General features: G+C 38.2%; 1 protein-coding gene across 1 annotated transcript; it reads right to left on the bottom strand.

Moving 5' to 3' along the window:
• Positions 1-214: 214 nt before the first annotated feature.
• GRK7 (G protein-coupled receptor kinase 7) lies at positions 215-20366 on the bottom strand. The gene is made up of 4 exons (XM_009890012.1): positions 19617-20366; positions 18411-18848; positions 4747-5018; positions 215-557 (listed from the first exon to the last, which is right to left on the bottom strand). The coding sequence occupies exons 1-4, from the start codon at positions 20217-20219 to the stop codon at positions 215-217; spliced, it is 1656 nt and encodes a 551-aa protein (XP_009888314.1). The 5' UTR covers positions 20220-20366.
• Positions 20367-21955: the final 1589 nt, after the last annotated feature.

The raw sequence follows: 21955 nt of genomic DNA, 5'->3' as shown, positions 1-21955 counted from the left end.
CCGAGAAATATGGTTCTTCATCTTGATAATATTATCTCCTTTGCTAGAGCAAAGGAAATAATATAGTCTACACAGCTGGTGGTCCTACATAGCCTGTCAATGTCATATTACACTGATTGGTTGTTCTTAAATAGATGCGCCGAGTTTCTGAAACAGTGTCACAATATGGAAAGTTCTGGGGTGGTTTCTACTCTTTTTGTTAATGATGTGATATTTACAACAACAAACAAACTCCTGACTTAGCTTCACCTCCATTTGCGTATCCCCCAGAATCTACTCTGTTAGGATCGTTCAGTTCTTCAAACAGTCCTGTTTCAATAATTTCTTCCTGCCAGGCTATAGGGACAGCACCTGTCGCAAACTTTTTGAAGAACTTCTTATCTTTGTCATCAAACTCAATTCCTCGTATTTCAGAGAAGTCAGCAATGTCTGCAAGATCTTTGGCATAGACAACTGACGGATCTGGCACAAATGGAGGGTCGATAAGGTTTGCCTCTAGCCTGTGGAAATTTATTGTTTTGAAGAAACTATGTTTTCTTGGGTCATCATCTTCATTTCTGTAATAAAGCAAAAGTTTGTTAATCAGTATGATGTCTTGCTCTCAGGTGTGTCTTTCTGTTGTATACACAAGAGTATTTTAGAGTAAGGAGATTATATGTATACACACACACAATGCAATGCAATTCCTTTTTTCATAGCCAAAAACCACTGCATTGCACAATAAGCAAAGCTGAGAAGCAGAAAACATCCCGATCCCATTATTCATTACTCTGCCTCTCAGGGTAAATTAGTCTGGGCAAGCTGCCAGGCAAGAGTTGCAGCGCTGCTTCTGCCAGCGCACCGAGACGCTCGTATCCAAAGACACATTTTAACCAGAACTGAAGATATAGCAGGATGGGGAGGGCAAACATTGGATTTACTGTCCCACGATGGAAGCCCAATGGCTGGCTCCACATTAACTAGGATAAGAATATCTATTAAACTCTAGACTGGGGTACATTCGGTTAATACATCTAGGAACCAACTCTGAGGAACAACAGTCTGCATAAGAAACTGGTGACAAATTACATTTCTGGTTTTGTCTTAATTCAAAGCAGCTATACATTTACATGATAAAACTCAGTTATGTTGCCGTAATACACTCCCAGCTTTAGTGACTCTGTCCATTCAAATGAACTACTCTTACAAATGAACAAAAATTTAAAGCACGGGATTCATAAATTATGACATTAGCAAAAGTACGTGTGCCACTGTTACAAACACAATCCTTTATGAATATTGTTAAAACCCAAGAATAGAAGCCAGAAAGACCTAAAATAATTGTAAATACATATTTTAAATACATCTTAAGAAAAACAACTGCAGACATCAGGGAGAATTTTTGCTGTAAAAGCAGCAGTGAATTGTTGCATTACAGACCCACAGAGGGACTGGTAGAATATTCTGATTATAAGAATAACTGGAGCCCCAAATGTGTGCTTGTTAAAGCAAAACCAAGGACCACAGCTTTTGAACTGCGCCTCTAGCGTCAAGGCATGCAAATTTTGAGTTTTGAATTCTAGTGAAAGGAAGAGCAGAGAGGACCACTGTATGTTCTGTACCTATGCATTCTCTTTTTATGTATTTATGGATGGACTGGTCTAGAAAACAGTTTTAGCCTCAGAAAATGGTAGTTGCTCACTTGTTGCTTTTTTTCTTTTCCCACTTCCTTACAAAATCATATTAGCAAAGTGTAAGCCCTCATGTATTTCTAGATAACGTTCTATGAACAAAATGTAACACAAACCTTTAACAACTCTGTTTATCTTTATGGTGTAGAAGCACATATAGAAATAGCAGGTTTGTGTGACTACAGAAAATCTCCCTTTTTTAAGACCTTATACCATGTATGCAGAGCAGCTCCTCCAGCCTGTCACTACTGCGAGTTCCTTACATGCTGCCCTCCCATGCTTCTAGCCTGCCTCGCTGCTATCCAGGCACAGCTGAGATGAAGCTACCAGCTGCCCTTTTCAGCTCCCTTGTTAGAAAACTGTAATTTTGTGCTTCTGCTTCTGAGCAGGTCACCACCAGCCACTAACCACTGCACACCACCATGACCAGGATGCTAAATCACAGCCTGAAGAACAACAGATGCTGCCAACCGGGCACCGTGGGCAATGAAAAAAATCACATTTTCAACCCAAAAGACCCATATGAACACAATTATGAATGTATAAATAAAGCCAACAGGGCTCACGATCTCTGCATATACAGCCTCTTGCAAAATCATCTCCTAAATTAACTAACTAGTGATAAACAAGTAGTTGAGCAGCCCTTGAGCCTGATGTGATTTATTTACATTCACTGTTAGCTTGAAGTGCATTAGAGTTGCTACTCAAATTAATCACTGTCCTGGGACACTAGCGGGCTAGTAGTGCTGACAATCCTACTGGGCACATGCACTCACAAATATTTCACTTTATTTTGCTATTCCTTTCTGTAACTTAAACCAAAAAGCACTAGAAGTTGGTGAAGGCTCCAGAATGGATTGCTGCAGTGTTTCACCTCCTAATGTATTTTCTGACACCACCAAAACCATAAAAAGTTAAAAAACTTAAAGCTACAGGAACGCCATCTACTGGAACCAACTGAGGCACCTTCCAACTAGCTGGAGATGAACTTGAGCTCTTTCGGTGTGAACCGCATGTTTATGTAACTTAAACAGAAAGAGCAAATGAACTCATCTAAACTCTGTCAATTTTGCATTCCTTCATTAAAAAAAAAAATTAAAAAAAAAATCACTTTACCGATTTGGGATTTGAGATGTCAATCCCAAACAGATTGACTGGAGAAAAAGGTTTACATCTTTCCTGAGTTAGCCAGTGACACTGAGTCTTCAATAAAAGAGAGGACTATTTTAAAAGGTCAGGTGTACAAAGTAAAGCTGTCCTTGAGCAGCTTTAACTTATGCAACAGGCACTTATGTAGATAACCCAAGGTCTTCTTGTCCTTAGTAGAATTACACTGCTAATCTTTACATAAGGATGAGCTGTCCTGAATAGTATCACCCTGTTTAAAAGGCATATGCAGGCTTTTATTCTGTATCATGCCCAGGCATGATATACATCCTATTGTTTTCCTTCTCTAAGTAGAGCACATAAGAGCAAGAATACCTTAAATAGCAGAAAATTAAAAATAATCTGTGCAGTTACCTTTCTGTGTACATTTCTCCCATTGCTGAGAAACAATGTAACAGTAAGCAGACAGAATGATTGTAAATGATTCTCTTGGCAAAGGGGATGTGGTTACAGTAAGTGAATAGTCTGTTGCTGGTTTTACTTCAGACTCGCTGAATGAACTTGACCAAGTCACTTAGAATCTTTAAATTTCATTTTCCCCTACTCTGAAATTTGTTTACTTCACAAAATGCTGTAAGACTAAATGTCTGCAGAGCATGCTGACTTGTGAGGTAGAATGCTCTAAATGTATTTGTATTAATTTTTTTTTTAAATAAGCTTTTCAAATGCATTAAAAATAATACAGGTTTTTTTGTAATCAAACATACTCTATGTGCTGTTGAAAACATTTTTTTTTTTCTGCAGCCTTGCAGAGTTGTTGGGAAAACTCATCAGGCACAAAGAGTAGTTGTCTTCATTTAGCACTGGAATAGTAAGAATATGTATATTAATGATATATTACCTTTCACTATAGTTAATTCTTTCAGGCAAATGTGTGGCTAACATTTTGCAAAAGTGTTCCACATTGTTATGAAGTCCCTGTGTCTATTCCACTTTTAGACTGGAAAAACATCTGATAAATGTATCCACAGATGATTCAAATCATGCTGTGTTCTAAAGATAGGTACTATCAGTTTCATACTCATTTCTTACATTTTTATTATATTTCTTTTATTTTGTCTGTATTGCAAACATAGACCCCTGATCTGTCCCAGAAATGGACTAAATTATTTATATATATATACACCCCTCACACACACATATCAGAGGGATCAGAGATATTACAAGCCAAACATTACGATGCTTAGCTTTCCAATTCTCTTCTTGTTAAACAGTTACTTGAAATTGCTAAGTGAGGGATACATCCATCAGTCTGCATCAACCCAAAGCCGCCTCTGAAGTCCCCCAAAATATTATGCTTTATAAGGATTTGTGGCCAATATTCTTTTCCACCCGTTTCTCCCTGGGATGACTCAGGAAGCCCAGAATCTCTACAAGATTTTTTAAAGCCCTTGAGTAAAGCAGAGGGGTTAAGGTCTCTTTAGTAAGAAGCCAATGACGCAGCCTTGTAAGTTAGATATCTGCAGGGAAGAGAATCCACATTGCAGATTTGGATTTTTGCCCACATATTTCCAGTAAGTGATACAGCCTAAGATTGTGCAATTCAGTCAGCATTAGCATAAGAAGCAGGTATCTACTTGAATATCTTTTACCTTTAGGAAAGAAAATGCAAGAGAAATGGGCTGCTCCCTTCTCCCAAAACTATACAGAGTCTAACCCCACAAAATACTAAGAAGCGAACTCCTATGAGTAGTCTGGGGTGAGGACAGACAATCACACTATTGCAACAAAATTCCTTATTTCCATATTATCTTCAAAACTTTCCACCTCTCTCTTCCTAGAAGTGAAAGGGAAAATTCAGTACTCTGCAGAAAGCCAAGATCTAACCTCATTTTGTGTAATATGTAAAATAATAATATTGTTTGCAGCTTTAATCTGGCTTTTACTGAGTTTGAGAAGTAAGGCATACCTGCTTCCTAAACGATTCTCTGTTTTCTTAGCCAAAAACAGTCGGCAAATATCTTTCACTTCCTCTGTAAAGCTGGCATGTTCAAATTTCACCTCGTCTTCCAGAGTTCTTCTTTTAACCTCATCTTTACCGACCTTTTCTTTGAAATCCTTGAATGGTGTTCGCCCAGCAACCATCTCATAAATACTACATCCCATAGCAAACCAGTCCACAGGATAGCTGTAATCTTCTTCCTTCAGGATTTCTGGAGCCATATAACCATTTGTCCCAGCCTACAGCAAACATACAGACATATTTACTATTCAATGACAGTAAGGAAAAGCATACAATTAAACAGACCAGTCTATAATTCTTTAAAAATATTAGTAATACAATTGATATATTTTGTATCGGGAAACTCTTATAATTGATAAATATTTTTAACCTAGAAACTCTGAGGTATAACTCTGTTTTAGCACATGGACTATATCTGTCTTTAAACGTCTTAGCATATGGGAAAACTGTCTTAAATATGCTCTTCAAAGGTGAAATGTCTGTGCAATTTTTACCTAAAAGTGGTTTCTTTTTAAATTAATGTTTAGCTTGCTTTCTTCTTCCATATTAATTTATTTTCTGTTGAAGACTACGCTGTTAGCTTTGTTCTGTAAATACAACTAGCAATCAATTAGAAAAGATTAAAAAAAAAAAAGACAAAAACCAGACAATCACCAATTTCCTCCCTGTTCAGTGGTTATAACCGGCCCAACACAAGGGTCTGCTGCCAATGAGAAAATTCTCATCAACCTGGTAGCTGACCTGCACTCCCTCTTGGCTTCTGGAAGGAAGTACTACCATCAAGGGCCAAGAAAAACTCTTAAAACCATTGTAAGAAAGTAAACCTATGAAAATTATAATTAGTAGATTAAATGCATTCAGGTAAAAGAACAACTTCATATTTCCTAACTGAAGAATGCTCTCTGAATAAACACTACTACTATATACAGCACTAATGGACCCTTCTCCAAGAGAAGAAGGGACCACTCTTTGAGAGGGCAATCTGCCCGTTTCCTTCCCAGGCCAGGCCTGGCACGTTCCCCTCAGGGGACAGTGTTCAAAATTGCTCCTGCTGCCTCTCTCTCTAGGGAGCTGATCCACCTGGGAGGGAAGAGAGGAGGTCAACCTCCCTATACACTTTCTGCTGCGCTGTTACATGACTGAGGGTGTGAGGTTTCAATTGAAAGAGCATTCCTTCAGCAGACCAAACATTTCTTGCTGCATCTGATGCTATATCTTATTTTACAGATTTAGCAGATTCAGCTAACAGTGATAACTACATCAGAAGTTGCTTGAACACCTTTTATATTTTTTTTAAATACTGGGACTGATGTATTAGTAGTATTACGATATAAAACGGAAACCTACATTTGTGCAAAATCCCACCAAAGGTTATTCAAGATAGTAATCATTTCTGCTACCAGAACATAAGTAGCAACAGAGATTCACTCCAAAGCAAAACAGTTATATAAAGGTAACTAAAACTAGACCTCATTTGGGCCAATTATATTTGTAAAAAGCACAGCTCTACAAATGAATTTTATTTTATGGGGTTTGGGTAACTCCTTTAATTTTTGCAACTTTAGGCACAGAATATCTGAGTCAGGTCTCCCTGTAAACGTTAGCTCACACTACTACACATTATGGCATACAGTCTACTGTAAACAACGTGTGCAAGAGGGAACATCTTAGCATCAATTACAACATAAGCCTAATGGACAGAAAATTAAATTCAGTTTGTTTTCCCTGTTTGTTTTTTTTTGTTTGTTTGGTTTTTTACTTTTAGGAATATAGAGCAAAATCTTCCATTTGGTTGAAAAACAGAAATGAGATGAGAAGAACAGAAATATCAGCCAGGCTAAAAGCAAAAGAAAAGGTTAAAAGCAAACTGTTGCTTCCCTCACTAAAACCACACAAGTACAAAGGAGCCGTATAGGCATTGCAGCAGCTGACATCCTCCCACAGGTAATTTGTACTGTTTGCATTGAATTTATCTAAGTAAAAGTTAATATTGAGAGATACCCTGACGGTACCACATGTTTATATACAATTACGGCTCTCTTCAGAAAGGGGGACAAGTGTTCAAATACGGACCACAGAACTCAGACCCATCCAGCCTCCGAAGATCATGAAACCTGGAAGGGAGAGGAGGGGTTGGAAGCAGGAGAGGAAGTTTGGTACAAAAAGATGCACACTGAGTTCACTGCGGGTTAGTGAACACAGACACTAAATAAGCTTCTGGACTTTTTTTTTTTTTCCACTTCTGGGAAGCAATACACATTCTTATTTTTACTGAGATGAAGCTGAGGCACTAATGTCTTGAAGAACTGATGAGTCATACCATCATCAAAATGTACCCTGACAGTACAGTATGGTCTTTCTGATAAGACATTACTTTGCTGCAACTTAGCATCATCATACGGGAACGGGATAAATCTGACCTGGACAAGTCAGAATTCTGTGATCATAAACATGTCTCAAGGCAGCTCCTTTCAGACTGTCTCTCTTTCCTTCCACTTGTGTTCCTTCTTCCATAGTTGTTTTTTCAAAAGAAATAGTCAAGTTACTTCAGTCTCTTCCATGTGCATTTTCCACAAAACTTTCAGTAAGTCACACCATCCAGAAGAACACCGTGCTTTGACATGGTGCTCATGTTTCTCAAGAACAGAGAAAGCAAGACCATAATAGCAGACCAAAAAGACTGCAGGACCACGATTTAATAGAAAACAGAGATGGACCAACAAACAGCTTCCCTTCAGACTGAAGAGAAAGATTGTGGATGGGGTTCCTGTGAACAAGAATCAAACTTCAACATTCTAAATTAGTAACACTGAAATATTTTGAGCTGTTACTGAGCAGATCCAGCTCAATCTGAGAGAAGTCTAGAAACACATTGTTCCTCCGATATGTCAAACCATTCCAATTCAGAATTTTGAGAGCTGTTTTTCACATGGAATTTCATCAAAATTTGGACCTAATCTTAAAACAAATCTCTCAATCCTGAAGCTTTCTTACGATTCATAATGAAGGAACAGGCTGAGAAACAGGAATCTAAACCTAATCTCATAACCCCTGAGACTCAAAACCCACTTAAAAATTACCATTTTATGGCAGCAACAAACACATTTCACAAGTAGTCAGCAGTGATGTTTAAGGGGGAAGGAACACATATACAAGGAGGGGGAAGAAATACATAAATCTCTGCTATATATATCCAAACAAATTTGAACAAAGGAAGAGAAGAGCTTAAATTTTAGTCTTTTTCACCTATTTTTACATATGTGGAGCTTTGGAAAAATCATTTGGGAAGAAAGATGATAAAGCTGCAAGCATTTGCCGTATTACGGAGCACAAAAAAGAGGGCATTATTCAACCCCTGGAACTGGAAGAACATACATATTTCAAATGAAGATTTAATTCTATCTTTGGGGAGTAGATAGCATTAGAGGGAAGCTAAAACCTAACATGCCCGCACTAATCATTATGGAGAATAAGATGCCAAAAATCAGGTCATCTTTCAAGGAAAAGAGATCCTGTGGCAACATGAAAGGCAGCCTCAGTGACTCAGGAGAGCTTTATTTAAGCAGGTAAAACAGAAGCTTAGTGAAGGGGGGTTTTAAACTGTACAACCCTCACGAGCAGCAAAAAATAGTGTATTAGGTGGAAAATGATTCCCAAAGCAAAAGTGATTCAGCGTAATGAGTTAACTCTCAGCAGGCCAAGGAGTAAATAAATATACTGTAAATTATACTCAAATGTAAAAATGAAAAAAAAATGGACAGAAAGTAAAGGAATTAAAAGATACCACAAAAAAAGATAAATGCATTATTTGTGAGAAGGGGTCTACTTTCCATGAGCTGGTATTGAATATTTAATTCAGTTAGAATTATCTGGCCATGCATCAGAATGGATACCTCTAAGTATGGGTTACTGGTATGTCTGTCACACACAAAATCATTAAGTTTCTATGATTTTGCAGCTGTTTTCACTCAATATAATTTATAAATAAATTCAGAAGCTGTGTATTAACTGAAAAACACTTTTTCTTACTAGATCTTTCTTTACTTACATAAAAAAAAAAACGCACAACCCACACTCAGAAAGTTGAATTCCTTTGTTGTCAACTCTACACTACTAGGATGTGCACTGGGTTTTGACTGAGACTAAGACCAAGCACATCATTTTCTTCTTTCCTGTAGGATTCCTGGTAGACCAGGAACCATTTGAACATGTGTTGACTACTCAAGTGATCTTAGAGAGACACAAAACCACAGGGAATTACCCCTTTCCTGACCTGGAAGCCTCTAATAGGACACAATAAATAAATAATAATAATAAAAAAAAAAAAATCAACAAAGGAGCCAAAGAATGTTGTATTATCCCAACTTTTTTACAGAAGGCAGAAATCATATGTCATTGCAGAGGCACACAACTTTCTGAAGAGTAGTCAGTGCAACACCAGCTGTTTTTTGCTTGCTCTCCATCTAGTACTGTCTTTTGTGATGGTAAGCAGGATGCCTTACTTGCATATGCTGTTTGAAATATAAAAAGTCATTAATTTCAGTCAATTAAATTTTAATTGACTTGCTTTTGAAAAGGGTTAACAGATCTACTTCTCCCTTTATTTCTCTATCTTGAGAACAACCCAAACTACAATTTTTCAATAATCCTCTAAAGTGTAATGACCAAATGTTGTCCTTGGATACATTAGTGAATAAGTTCTGTTAAGTGGAATTGTTGCTTTGAGTGCAGTTTGACAAGGCATAGTAGAAATGAGTCATCTGAAAGTATACAAATGTTTCTTTTGTGAAATGCGATCCTACATAAATTTTTAAAAGGTCACATAATTATAATCTTTTAATAATACAAGACGTGATCCTGAGAAGCACTAAGTGCACTCAGTTCCCAGTACAGTCAAGGGGTACTTGGCACACCGCAACTCCGCGCAAAGCGAGGCCCACAGTGTAAGTACACTCGTACATCCTATTCGGATTGCTGTCCTGAGAAGGGAAAGTCCCTTGAATGCCGCCATTATCCCGGCATCTAGCAGATGCAGGGGAGAAAGAAAGAGAACTCTCTGGAGCTTTCACCAGCACAGAAACAGACAAATGAGGAGAAATGGGATTTAGATCCCTCTACCTTTTCCCACAGATCTCTGCAAAACAAACTCAATTGATATCACAAACCAAACAGTAAAGCAAATCAGAACGTCTATCTTTTGTTTGCCATGGCACAAGAACTGTTGAACAGAGGAAAAAAAACAAGCTGAGTTTAGCTCCATCAGCTGTTTCCTGGGGCTCGGTCCTTCCTTCCTCCAAGGGGTGCCACTGCCTGCTTTGTTCTCTCGCCCAGCTGTTCCTCCGCTCCTTCAGCAATGGCCTTAACAGACCCTGCAGGCATGCAGGGACAGACCACGGAAAACTCTCCTCTGCGCACCAGCTAACAGGCCCTAGGTGTAGAGATGAACAACTGATCTGCCTCTGTCACTCACTTTACAGTCTTCATTTTTCTCCCAAGACCCACTGTGAGGTGGAATGGAGCGTAATTGAAATGAGTCACACAGAACTGCAGTTCCTCCGCACTTTCTCACCACACATTCACACAGTAACAAGAAGCCAGCTGATCAAGTGAATAGGCAGCTACCTTTTAAAAGAAGATATAATCAAATCCGATTTGGACAAAAGGCACCCTTGAAAAGTCTCACAGAACAAAGATTTTGTCATGTTGTTAACGTTTAGCAAAGGGAAGCACCTTATGATGGGATGGCCCACCATAAATTGCTAGGCTACTGATTCAGAAGAACACAAGCAGGACTGTTCAGAGTACCAGGAAAAGATAACAAGAAAGACTGTATAGGAGCTTAGGGGCTCCCGAATCCCACATGCTTACACAAAATTCAAGACCAAAGGTTTTTTTCATTTTCACATAGGGACATAATTTTAACAGGGAAAGCTGTCTGCCTTAAAAGACCCACACACAGATAAAAGCACAAAAGGGACAAAACAAATTTCTGCTATGTTAGAAAAAAAGGAAACAAGATTGCCTCTGAGTTCAAAGTCACTAACTGGAGCAGTAAAAAAATCCACCATTGGTTTTTACTCTTTTAAGCTTGGACATCAGCAGTCATCGAAATCAAGGAAATTGCACAAGTGAAAGAGAAAGCCACTTCCATGACAGTAAGAACAGGCTGCCTCTGTGCTCACGCTTGGGAAGAGAAATAGACACAGTGACAGCATGTTTTTCTGTTTGTATTGATGCTATATGAAAATTAAAGGGATAAATGACTTGAGGAAGCATGGTTCAGTAACGGAGCACCAGTTTTAACTTTGGACTCTAGAGCATCTCCCCACTTTCTTCCTGTGTGAAGAAACGCCTGGATGGTTCCTGTCTGTCACTGAAATCCACGGGATGTCGTCCACTTTATCCTTCAGGATTGTAACTAACGTTGGAGGTACAATTCTTTTACATATACGTCCAGGAAGATGAGTACCGGCTGCATCAGACCAAAGGTCCATACGGCCAGTTTACTGTCTGTGAATTGGCCAAAAAATGGATGCATAGGGAAGACTGTAAGAACCTGGTGTGTACGTTAACACTTCTCTAATACTTTCCTGGGCTCCAAATGTTCACAGTTCAAGCGCTTTCAGAGACAGAAATTATTTCCCTCAACAAAGTTATCTTCCATCAACTGTCCACTCTCCCCCTGAACCTAGGTAAATTCTTAGACCCTACAAGATCTTTTCCAAAAGTCCTGCAGCTTAACTACACATTGTCTTCAGGACCACCTCCACGTGCTCTGCTACCCTTCTACCCTTCACTAGCAGATTTTAAACTTGAACAACGAGAAAATCCAAGCCCACAGTTTTCACTTGCTTGTGTCTGTAATTTCCGGATATTATTTTGCCTTCATAAAAAAGTCATTATATGTTTGTTAACTGAAACTACTCATCAGCAAGGGCAATGTCACGTGTGGTCCAATAAGAACAGAAGCACACTATTCCTCAGCATCCCCTAGCTTACAGTTCCTGCAATACTGCTTCTCATCAAAGCTGTCAAATCAACAATTCAAAGAATTACATTGTCAGCCAAATGTTGCATTTCTTACCCAATAAAATAAAAACATCTTTGACAATGTTGAACCAACAACTGGCCCACTAGATGATTTACCAAAGAGATCATTCCAGAATGTATATTATTTTTTTATAATAAATAATGAGGCTCAAGAGACAAAGGGACTAAACAGTAGTATTTAGCACTTACATAGCATTTGTCATGTTCAAAAAGCTTGATTAAGCTTTCTACCAGCTCTAGGAACTTGATAAGTAATCTTACCTCTTGCTTTTTTATAGAACATGCTATAGCTTTTACTAACTGTCAGATTAAACTGTAGGAAGAACAAGGTTAAAAGTCATGCAAAGAGACCTGATGCTTCACCTTAAATGTCTCCGATGTCTTTTCCCAGACAGACAAACATGTCTCATGGGTGGCACGCCCTGTGTAGGAAAAGCATTTCATGGGACACATTGCATTCTCATAATTTTAGATGACTACAGTATCCCTTCTGCCATCTCCAAAACTGCAGGAGGCAGAACGATCCCACAAAATCATTTTTGCTCCTTCACTCTCATGATTGTGGCATTCATAGTGGATAAGGCTGCATTCTGTAAAGTATGAGTTTCAGAGATTAAAAGTCTGAAATACCTGTTACGAAGTGCACCATCATGACAATTGTGATTATCAAAAATTTTAAGAACAAAGTTCTGCTAGTAAAACAATCTATTTTACATGTTATACTTAAAAATGCATAAGCAGAATGGTGGTTTTGAAACTGTAAAATAGCAGCAAGTCAATCCAATCCTGAGCAAATGATCGGCTGTCATTTTTCAAAGTGCAAAGAAAGAACAAATTTTTACAGAATCTTATCCAATAACAATGCCACGTGATAATGACCAAAGGTCAACTGTAGAATAGCTTGCTGAGTTATTTTTTATTTCACAAGTCTGAACCCTCCTCCCGCTTCTCAACTGCCTTGAAATTAAACTGCAAGTTTCAGGAACATCTAAATAGATTTCCTTCTGTTTTCCTAAGAAATAGAATCTTATAATAAACAAACATACAGGAGGGCAAAAGGACATTTTGAGTAAGATTTTAACCAAAACATGTTTTTCCTATAAAAATATTATGATGTCCTTCAAATATATAAAACATAGCACGGGAAAACTGTGAAGAAGCCTGAAACCTCTGAAGATATGAATGCACTTTTATAAATACTACAAAAATATGTTTATTTTTCACAGTTATTATGTCAATATTTAAGCTCTCTGGCTCACATGTTTCTGCACAAAAGTACTTCATAATTTACATGCAGCAGTTGCTTTGCACAAAAGCCATACCCAGTAAGAGCAGAAAGTTTTTCCCGAAATAAACAGCAAATACACACTGACTGCTGGAAAAATTGACTGAAGTCCTCTATATTTTGATATGTAGAGGATACGAGGGTACTAAGCAGAAGAACACGCTCACTTTTCTCACAACCATACTCAGGAAATTAAGTACTATTACTCTTTGCATAAGGCCAGGAGCATTTGACTCACAGGCAACAAGTGACTTTTGAGTTTTATGAGAAAAAGTTGCAGAGACTTCAAGAAAAAGGATGCCAACTCAAACTGTTCAAGTGGAGAAACTTGGGATGGAGGGTCCTCATTTCTGTCATACGCAAAAAGAACTAGTTCCAGTTCCAGAATCAATCGAGTACCTAACTAGACACAACATTTTGCCTATGCAAAAGCCATCTTTGCAGACCCTCAGTTTCTTCTTGTTGCCTATTTCAATTATATAAGACAAAGAGAATATCAACATTTAAAAAGGTGTAATTTTAAGATACAATCTAGTTTATGCACGGCATGACACATCAGAACAGATGCTAGAGGCACACTTGTACGAAAAGTCATGATGATTTCCTAAAGTCGTGAATAATGTATTATCACTGGCAAAGAGTTTATTTCTGTTTCCAGTGATGTCAGTAAGAACTCTGCCTGAGTAAGTGTATATATACACATTCCTAGGTAGACTGCACAGGTACGTCTATGTATCGTGGGAAGATTCCATATAATCCATGTTTATTTCATGAAGAAAAAATACATATTAAGTAGCTTTCAATTGCCTTCTACTAACTTTATTTCCAAGACTGCTACTGTTCAAATTTGTGGATTTTAATTTCTTATTTCCTCATTCTAAAGCCAGCTAGCACTTCACAAACACAAATAGGCACACCTTAGTGAAATTAAAGTTTTCTAAACTCTAATTATGACTGTACCAATTACTTACAGCTGCTTATATATGTTCAAAATAACATTCACGTGGAAAGACAGATGTTTCTACTTGCTGCTTTAGCAACTGAAACGCAAGGGAGAAAACTAAGGCTGGCTATCCAACTCTTTCTAGACCTTTGTAAAGAACACCGTTACGGAACGTACACTATTTTTATTTATAATAGCTACAGACAATTGGTATAGAGCACACATATATTTCTCAAAAGGAGTATATGTAATGACAATACTTACAGGATACCAAGGCTATTTCTTGAATTACATAAGTATTAAATCATCAGCTGCACAATGCTTTTACTGCAGCATAAACACACATTACTTTATAAGACGACACGTGAAAGTCACCCATCTAAAATTAAAAAAAAAAACCCACCAGCTTTCCACCCATGAAGAAAACAATCTTTGTCTGGTAAACAGTACATAAACATTATAGTTTCATATAAATCTTCACCAAAAACCTGGAAAATGTCTAAAACAGGAAGTCGTTAACTAGCTTACCACTTGTGCCATGTGATAACCTAATCACCTAACAAGATTTACAAAAGGGACTCATGGGTCCTCCAGCTGATGTATGGGTGATGTGCATTTATTCATACATGAAAGGCTAGGAAATTTTGTGATGCTTTGAAAGCAGAACAAACTTATCTTTAATGGCTTATATACTCATGAGAGGTGTACAAGACTTTCAGAATGCATCGAAATACTGGAGGCGTTTTGCAATCTCTAATGAAATAAACACACAGATAAATCCTTATATTACATACTATTCAACCCTGTATAAAGAACGATGAAAGTCATCATATGATGTTTCTACTACTTAATATATAGCAAAAAAGAGACATAGAAAAAAAACGCAGAGAACTGCTGCTTTGTTTCACTGTCTATAGCGTATTACGAGACATTTTCCTACCAGCATAGTTACAGTCATACACATGGAGATGAACATTTATTAAGCAGGTGCCCAAGATCAGATGTCTACTCCACATTTCTTTACTTGGCTCCTCCTGATATATAAGAAGTATGGAAAAGTTTTCTATTTTATTTTGCTTATTCACAAGGAAGGGACACTTAACACCTGAAGAACTAGAGAGATCATGAAAAGATTAGCACTCAGGAAGAAAAACCTAAATTGCTGAGAAAGATTTATAGACAGCTGTTGAAAAACATTTAATTATTTTACTTTAGCAACTATTTAGTTCACACAAGCGGAAAACAATTTGGAGGAAAGCGCTCCATTTTAAAAACGCACCATTCTGCTTCTTCATTTATGAGTATGATACTAAAACAGGACCTCCATACTCACCATGAATACAATCTCATAATAAAAGTAGCTTGCATTGTAGAAATCTATTCAGTGTGAGTAACCTGTTAGAATATGACCCAGAAAAGCATACTACTTTTTTTCCTCTGAAACTGTACTTCAGCAAAACAAAGAATTCAACAGTTGCTGCTACTGATATTTCTAAGATGAAAAACAAGAAATCAAATGAAAGATCAAACAACTCAAACTCACAAGCTTTCATTAGACAGCAGAAAAAAATATTTTTTTTTTAATATATCACCTTATGGAAAGGCCACAATGGATGCAATTTTTAAAATTACTTCTACCTTAAATTTAACAAATAAACTATCTTAATTCTTTGTAATATGTGTAATATTGGCTAAGTAAAAATTATCTTAACAGATGTAATAAATGACCATTAAACTGTACCAGACAGCTAAACCATGGTTTCATTTGGTACTAGGGATACTAGTTAATTACTTTCAGGCAGTAGAATAAGTCATGAATATGATTAAAGCAAAGTTAGGCATTATTCTCATAGTGCAATATAACAATATTTTAAGTATGATATTGAAGAATCAGGTCATAAAAGAGGATTACAAGGTTAAAAGGCCTCAAAGTCAGAACTGCTGGAGATACGAATTAAGTTCAATGTACTACGATATCCATCAAAACAGAACAATTCCTTGCAAATGGATAAATAAATTGAAATGAAAAGGGTTTCCATGATGGATCAGTAGTATTTTCCCTATAATTAGTGACTGAAAATTGTAAGCCTTAAACTGTCAGTTCAGACCATCATCCAAAACCTAGAAACAGCTTTATGACATTAGGCACTTCACTCAGATACACAGTACAATACAGATTTGGCCTGCAGGAATACATCTTCTTCTGTAGCTTATAAAATGGCCCTTATAAAACTGTGTCCACAAAATGGCGCAAATGATCAAATTTAATTTAATAAATCTGTCTTGGAGCCATACATCTTTTTGGATGAAAAAACTCCAAACCTATACAAATACCTTCTGTCAAGATTTTTTTAAAGTGATAACAATTTGGTAGTTATACTGAAAAAGCATGGTATGATATAAACTTTCTGCCAATTTTAAGTCACAATGTAATTGTGATTAATAAACAAAAATTAATCTAACAGCACTATTTTTATTTTATTACAGGGGTACATAAGTGCAGCTTAATGCAACAAATTTTGTAAAGGTGTTTTTATTTCTTCCTGTGTATGACATTATTATAAATAATAGTAATAGCTAGCTCTTACATATTGTTTTAGTAGTAGCTTTCAAATAACTCAAATAGGGTTGGTTTATAGAAGTGTAAAAGAATATTGTGACTTATTATTCATTTAACTCCCTCGGAGTTACAATACAGAAAAAAAAAAACCCCATCTTTTTCTTCCTTCTTCTATTTGTTTCCTGTATGAATAAAACTGCCTTTAACAGAAATTCCTTATAATACACAATTGTGTAGTATATTATTCATTGCAGTTTTTGCTCTAATAAAAGCACCTGTGTAACGGTGAATAGTGCTTCTAAAAACAGTGAACAACAACAGAAGAAAAATCATTATAACAACCTGATGACCATCATAGAAAGTGAGGAGGAACCACTGCCTTGTCCACTACTGCTTTGAGATTCTACCCTAATACCAACAGAAGTGGTTAGACATTTCTAAATACACTCTTTCATAATTTTTTTTTTCTCCAAAATCCCACATATTTACAAGTAGGATAAACTGCTCCTGGACAGAATGACTTCTGATCATAGTAACTGCATGCATCTATATCTTGCAAAGCCCAGTACGGTTGACAGCTTTGTGTTCACTGATCAAAATGTCATCTTCACAAAACATTACTCCCATTTCACATAAGTTCTATTTAAAAACCTGCCTTAGCTTTCACAGAAATTGTATTTTCATATCTAAAACACAATGCAGTCTCATTTTAAAATTATTTCCTATCTAAAAACAGATCAGTTACCATATTTTCTTTCACTGAGAACTAATAACACTCATAATATAAACTTTTTAAATTGCCAGGAAAAAATATATCCTTCAAACTACGAATTACTGTATTAAGTAACAACGTCAAAAGATGTTTTGCACCATTTCAAGCATGATGCAAAAGGTTACTAGCAGGTCCCCTCTCTTCTAGATTTCTACAGGGTAAGTTGAAAGACTTGGGGAGTTTAACATAAAGTAATTAGACCAGTTTATAACATTGCTTCCGTTTCTTCATATTCTTAGCGTATTTCAGTCACATTCACTCATTATATGTATCTTTAATTCATAGTTAAGCTACCTGAATACATCTTTCTTGAGTAAACCTCATGACATTACTACAAACCTGGGTTAGTCTGGGATGACCACAGGCACAGCTGAAGTGCTGCCCAGTCTAATTCACACAGCAAAACCCCGCTGGTCATCCACCTCTCTCTTCCCACACACGCTCACAGGCATGTACATTTGCAGACTGTCATCAAGTCTGCTAACTTTTTCAGGAATCAATTTGCAGGGGGAGGAAGGCTGGCAATGATTTATTGTGCAGCGTGCAGCACCAGGAACACATGCAATACAACCAGTAGCATCACTTAAGAGTAATCTGCAGGAAACTGTACTCTTCTAGGAGCAAAAACTGAACGCAGGAGTCAGATCTTTGACTGCTGCTCATTAAACAAACAAGTAATTGGTAAATCCCTGACTATGCACTACTGCACAAAGCATCTGTGTTAGCCGCTCTAAAATGATTGGTTCAAGAGTTTATCTTCAGAGAAACAACAGGTCAAGTTGATTCTACTGTTCCTGTGTAAGAGAAGTTATTTTACTACATATAGCGTCTAGAGAGTTAATTAACCAAATCTTCTTACCACCTGTCTCTTAGAATGAAATGACCACGTAAGGTCTTTAGCAAAGAACAAATCCCAGGGAATTAAGTCTTGGACTCATCATGTATTAGAAATAGAACAGCTTCCCTTCCCGCTGCCCACGTTCAATGAATTTCTACTCACCCTCTGAGTGATGCTTTTTCCCTCTTTGAGTCGCACTGCCAATCCAAGATCAGAGAGTCTGCAATTACCGTGATCATCCAGGAGGACATTTTCTGGTTTCATGTCGCGGTACACAATCTTGTTGGAATGAAGATGCAGAATCCCACAGGTGATCTGAGCTGAATAATAGATGACCCTGTTCATTTCCAAACCCCTTTCTCCCACATTGTAGATGTGATACTTCAGATCCCCTCCATTCATGAGGCTCATGACAAGACACAGATGGCTTTTGCTCTCATAGGCATAAGCTAGTGTGACTATGAAAGGGCTGTTGACCTTCTCCAGGATCTCTTTCTCCAGTAGTGCCATCTTCTCTCCACCTTTCTTTTTTAACCTTTTCTTATCCAGTTTCTTGCAGGCATACATCTTGCCAGTATTTTTCACCTGGATGGCACAAACCTAGAGAAGCAAGATGCACAAGGAAAGGTAATGAAGGCGTTTCACACATACAGACTGGAATATCAAGGGCAGTAATAGGCAGAAACTGGGGAATCAGACGCCTATTAGCAGCTGCTGGTGCTAACTTCCGTGGCAGAGTATTTTGGCAGAGAAAATAAGGAAAAAACAAGCATACAATCTGTTCTGTTCCAGACCAGTATAAGGTAGACCTTAGGCAAGGTTCTTGAGGACACCATTAGTAGACATGTATTAGCAAATAAAATGAACCAGGACCCATTCTCTGACTATGAGAATAAGTGGCATATACAGCTGGCACCTGCATAGCTAACCTCTCTTCTATCTCAAAAAAAGGTAGCCTCATTCATAGTCTTTTGGGAACAGATGCTGATCCGTGCTATTCCCTAAACTGAACCTAGGATTTATCTGAGAGTGTGAGCTAGCACAGGCTAAAACAGCACCAAGGAGCAGACTAATAATGAACTATATGGACAGTCATGCAAGCTTTTGTAAAGAAGCCTGCTTTTTTTACTAGCATGGATACAGAATATAAAAGTTTAGAGTAATTCTTCACTAACTGGCATCTGGAGCCTATATCACAGTACAGATAATAAACCCAGCCTAAACTCTGAGAAATGGACAATCTAAAGGAGCAAGTTTTGCAAAACCTTAGACAACTTCTTAATCTATTGCCAAGTTCCTCTTTGCAAATCCACCTGCTGGTCTTGAATGGGGAGGGATGACCCAAATCCTTAAAAGTACAGCTCTTACCTCTCCAAAGCCACCTTTGCCCAGCACTCGGAATTCATAGAAGTATTTCTCAGTTACCGGCTGCTTCTCGAAAACTTTCCATTGGAGAAACTTGTCATAGAATGGGCTGGTCTGGAAGTTCTGGAAGGGCTTGCCTTTAAGGAAGAGTTTGGTTTCCTCCTTGGCCAGCTGCATGACATTCTCATAGTCTTTTGCAGTAGCTGCCTGGCATTTGCTGGCCAAGTCAGAGCTCATGAAAGCCAGATAGTTTTTGGAGCCTGCCTTAAGAAAATCGGTGATCATATTCTCCATGGTATTGCTCTTGACATTGTCTTCTGCCAATTCGCAGTTTGACACCTCATCCAGGAAGTCCCTAGCTACCAAGTATTCTGGCACTGTTTCTAAGAAGTCTCTGAAGAATTTCTTGCCAATGGGCTGCTGCTCACAGATGCTGTCATAATCAGCAACAATGGACTGTCTAACATCGCTGCATTGATCAACCTTGGGCAGTGAGAGGCTCCTACGTCTCTTTTGCATCTCCTTGGTGTCTCCATCTCCACTCTTTCTTGCCTGCAGATAGGCTGTGTTGGCAATCAGGTTGTCAAGTCCCCCCATGTCACACATGTTGGCAAGCTCTTGGGGTGGCAGAGCCTGGTTGAGACAAAATGAGTAACTGGCCCAAGTGCTGCGTTGTAGCTACCCTGCACGTCTCCCTGCTAGTGGTGTGTGAGAGCTTCTGAAAAACACCAGGGCAACTAACTGCTTTTGCATTAAATACCTCTCAAGGATTTTCACTAAGTACCTTTAGGTATATGCACCATTTGTGGAAAGTGACTGGTAAGAGGTTTCTCTGTAAGGAGCTTTGAGTTTGCTATGTATAGCTGAGGGATGAGATCCTTGGCAAACCTTCTCACGGGCAGCACCAAATGCACGCAGTTCAGCTGGTGTTCTTCAGAATGGGCCTTGATAACCTTTAAGTGTACCAAGATTTCGCCTATATGCTCTGTCCCTCGCTTCCGAGAACATGCAGATGATTCCCGCCTGCAATACACGCACACTCCAAACTCAGTGGCACTCTGGCCACAGTTAACAGGACAGCCTCCTATCTCCCTCGCTCGACACAGAGCACACCAAAGTACTGAATTACGTAAGTTGGGATCTGGTTTTATAAAAAGCTTTCATCACAAATTTGCCATGCCTGAAACAGAAGTTGACATAGAAGAACACGTCATTGAGCTTTAAATGATCACGCAGTTCGGTGCTTTGAGCATCCATACGTCCAAAACTCAACATCAGTGACTGAGCTCCAGACACTTCATGTAAACCTTGATGCCTCGTGTGGCTCTGTCTGAGGATTACACGCAGAGGCTAAGACCTGCCGCTGGTCTAAAAATAATGATCCCTATATACAAAACAACATATAGTTCTGACTTCATGTCCTATCCACAGAAAAAGCAAAACCACTTCAAATGACCAGCCAAGTCTTGCCAAGACACTTCCGTATGTTACTGTGGCCTCAGTTTATTTTCCCTGCTAAGATTTTTAACAGTAAGCGGCAGGATGAGAAGATGGCAACAACGTATGGCTGAGGTGACATCAATAAAGGGACAAAGCTGATTATGATCAAGTGAAGGCAAATTCCACCTGACTTCACTGACTGGCTGCCTACCAGGAAGTCTGTGCCCCATTTTTTTCCCAAAAGAATAAAAATCATGTGTGGCACTCACTAGGCTAAGTCACCTTCTGCTGCAGGGTCGTGTGATTTGGCTGCTAAAACTGTCTTTAAATATAAGGAAGGTATTACGGGAACAGGAAAAGTAGTTCCATGATTCTTCTGGTAGCAATGGGGTCAAGCTATACTCCTGAGGTCAAGGTCAAGTTTCCTTTTCTCTTTTTTCACTCTTCGAGCAAGTTGAAGAGCTGAATCACAAATGCTAAACATTAGGAGTAACAACAGGCATCTCCCAGACTCCCTACAGTAAGTGCTAAGCCATTTTTGGCTGCTTTTTGTCACTCTACTACTATGTAGTATGTTGTTTTTACATGCTTAATCCTGTCTGCATTGAATCAATTTGACATATAACTCATGTTTATACTCTACAAAACTACATTAGAGGTGTGAGTGTTTTTCTAGCTGTGATTGAGAGGGCCATCTGTGGCAAACTGCTATGGGTGCACAAGAACGCGGCGTACTCTGAAGCAGAGTATTTGAAAGTCCTGCTTGTACAGCAATTGCTAATTCTGCCAGGTGAATGCAAGTAGGGGCAGGAGAAGGTTACATAAAGGGCTAAATAATGCAGCAAGCAGAGTAAGCAAAACTGAAAAAAGTCAAAGGAATAAATACGGAATTCCGCTGGTGG

Source organism: Charadrius vociferus, unplaced genomic scaffold (assembly GCF_000708025.1).
Source record: "Charadrius vociferus isolate BGI_N301 unplaced genomic scaffold, ASM70802v2 scaffold650, whole genome shotgun sequence".
NCBI lineage: Eukaryota > Metazoa > Chordata > Aves > Charadriiformes > Charadriidae > Charadrius > Charadrius vociferus.
Note: the sequence above shows the minus strand (reverse complement) of the source record. Positions and strands in the feature narration are given on the sequence as shown.

Bases quoted from the DNA above. Each gene is read 5' to 3' on its own strand.
- GRK7 (XM_009890012.1), bottom strand. From the start codon at position 20,219: ATGTGTGACATGGGGGGACTTGACAACCTGATTGCCAACACAGCCTAT. The intron at 5,019-18,410 runs GTGAGTAGAAAT...TGTTTGCTGTAG, and splicing joins GAAAAAGCATCACTCAGAGG to GCTGGGACAAATGGTTATAT. The intron at 558-4,746 runs GTATGCCTTACT...GCTTTATTACAG, and splicing joins GAGAATCGTTTAGGAAGCAG to AAATGAAGATGATGACCCAA.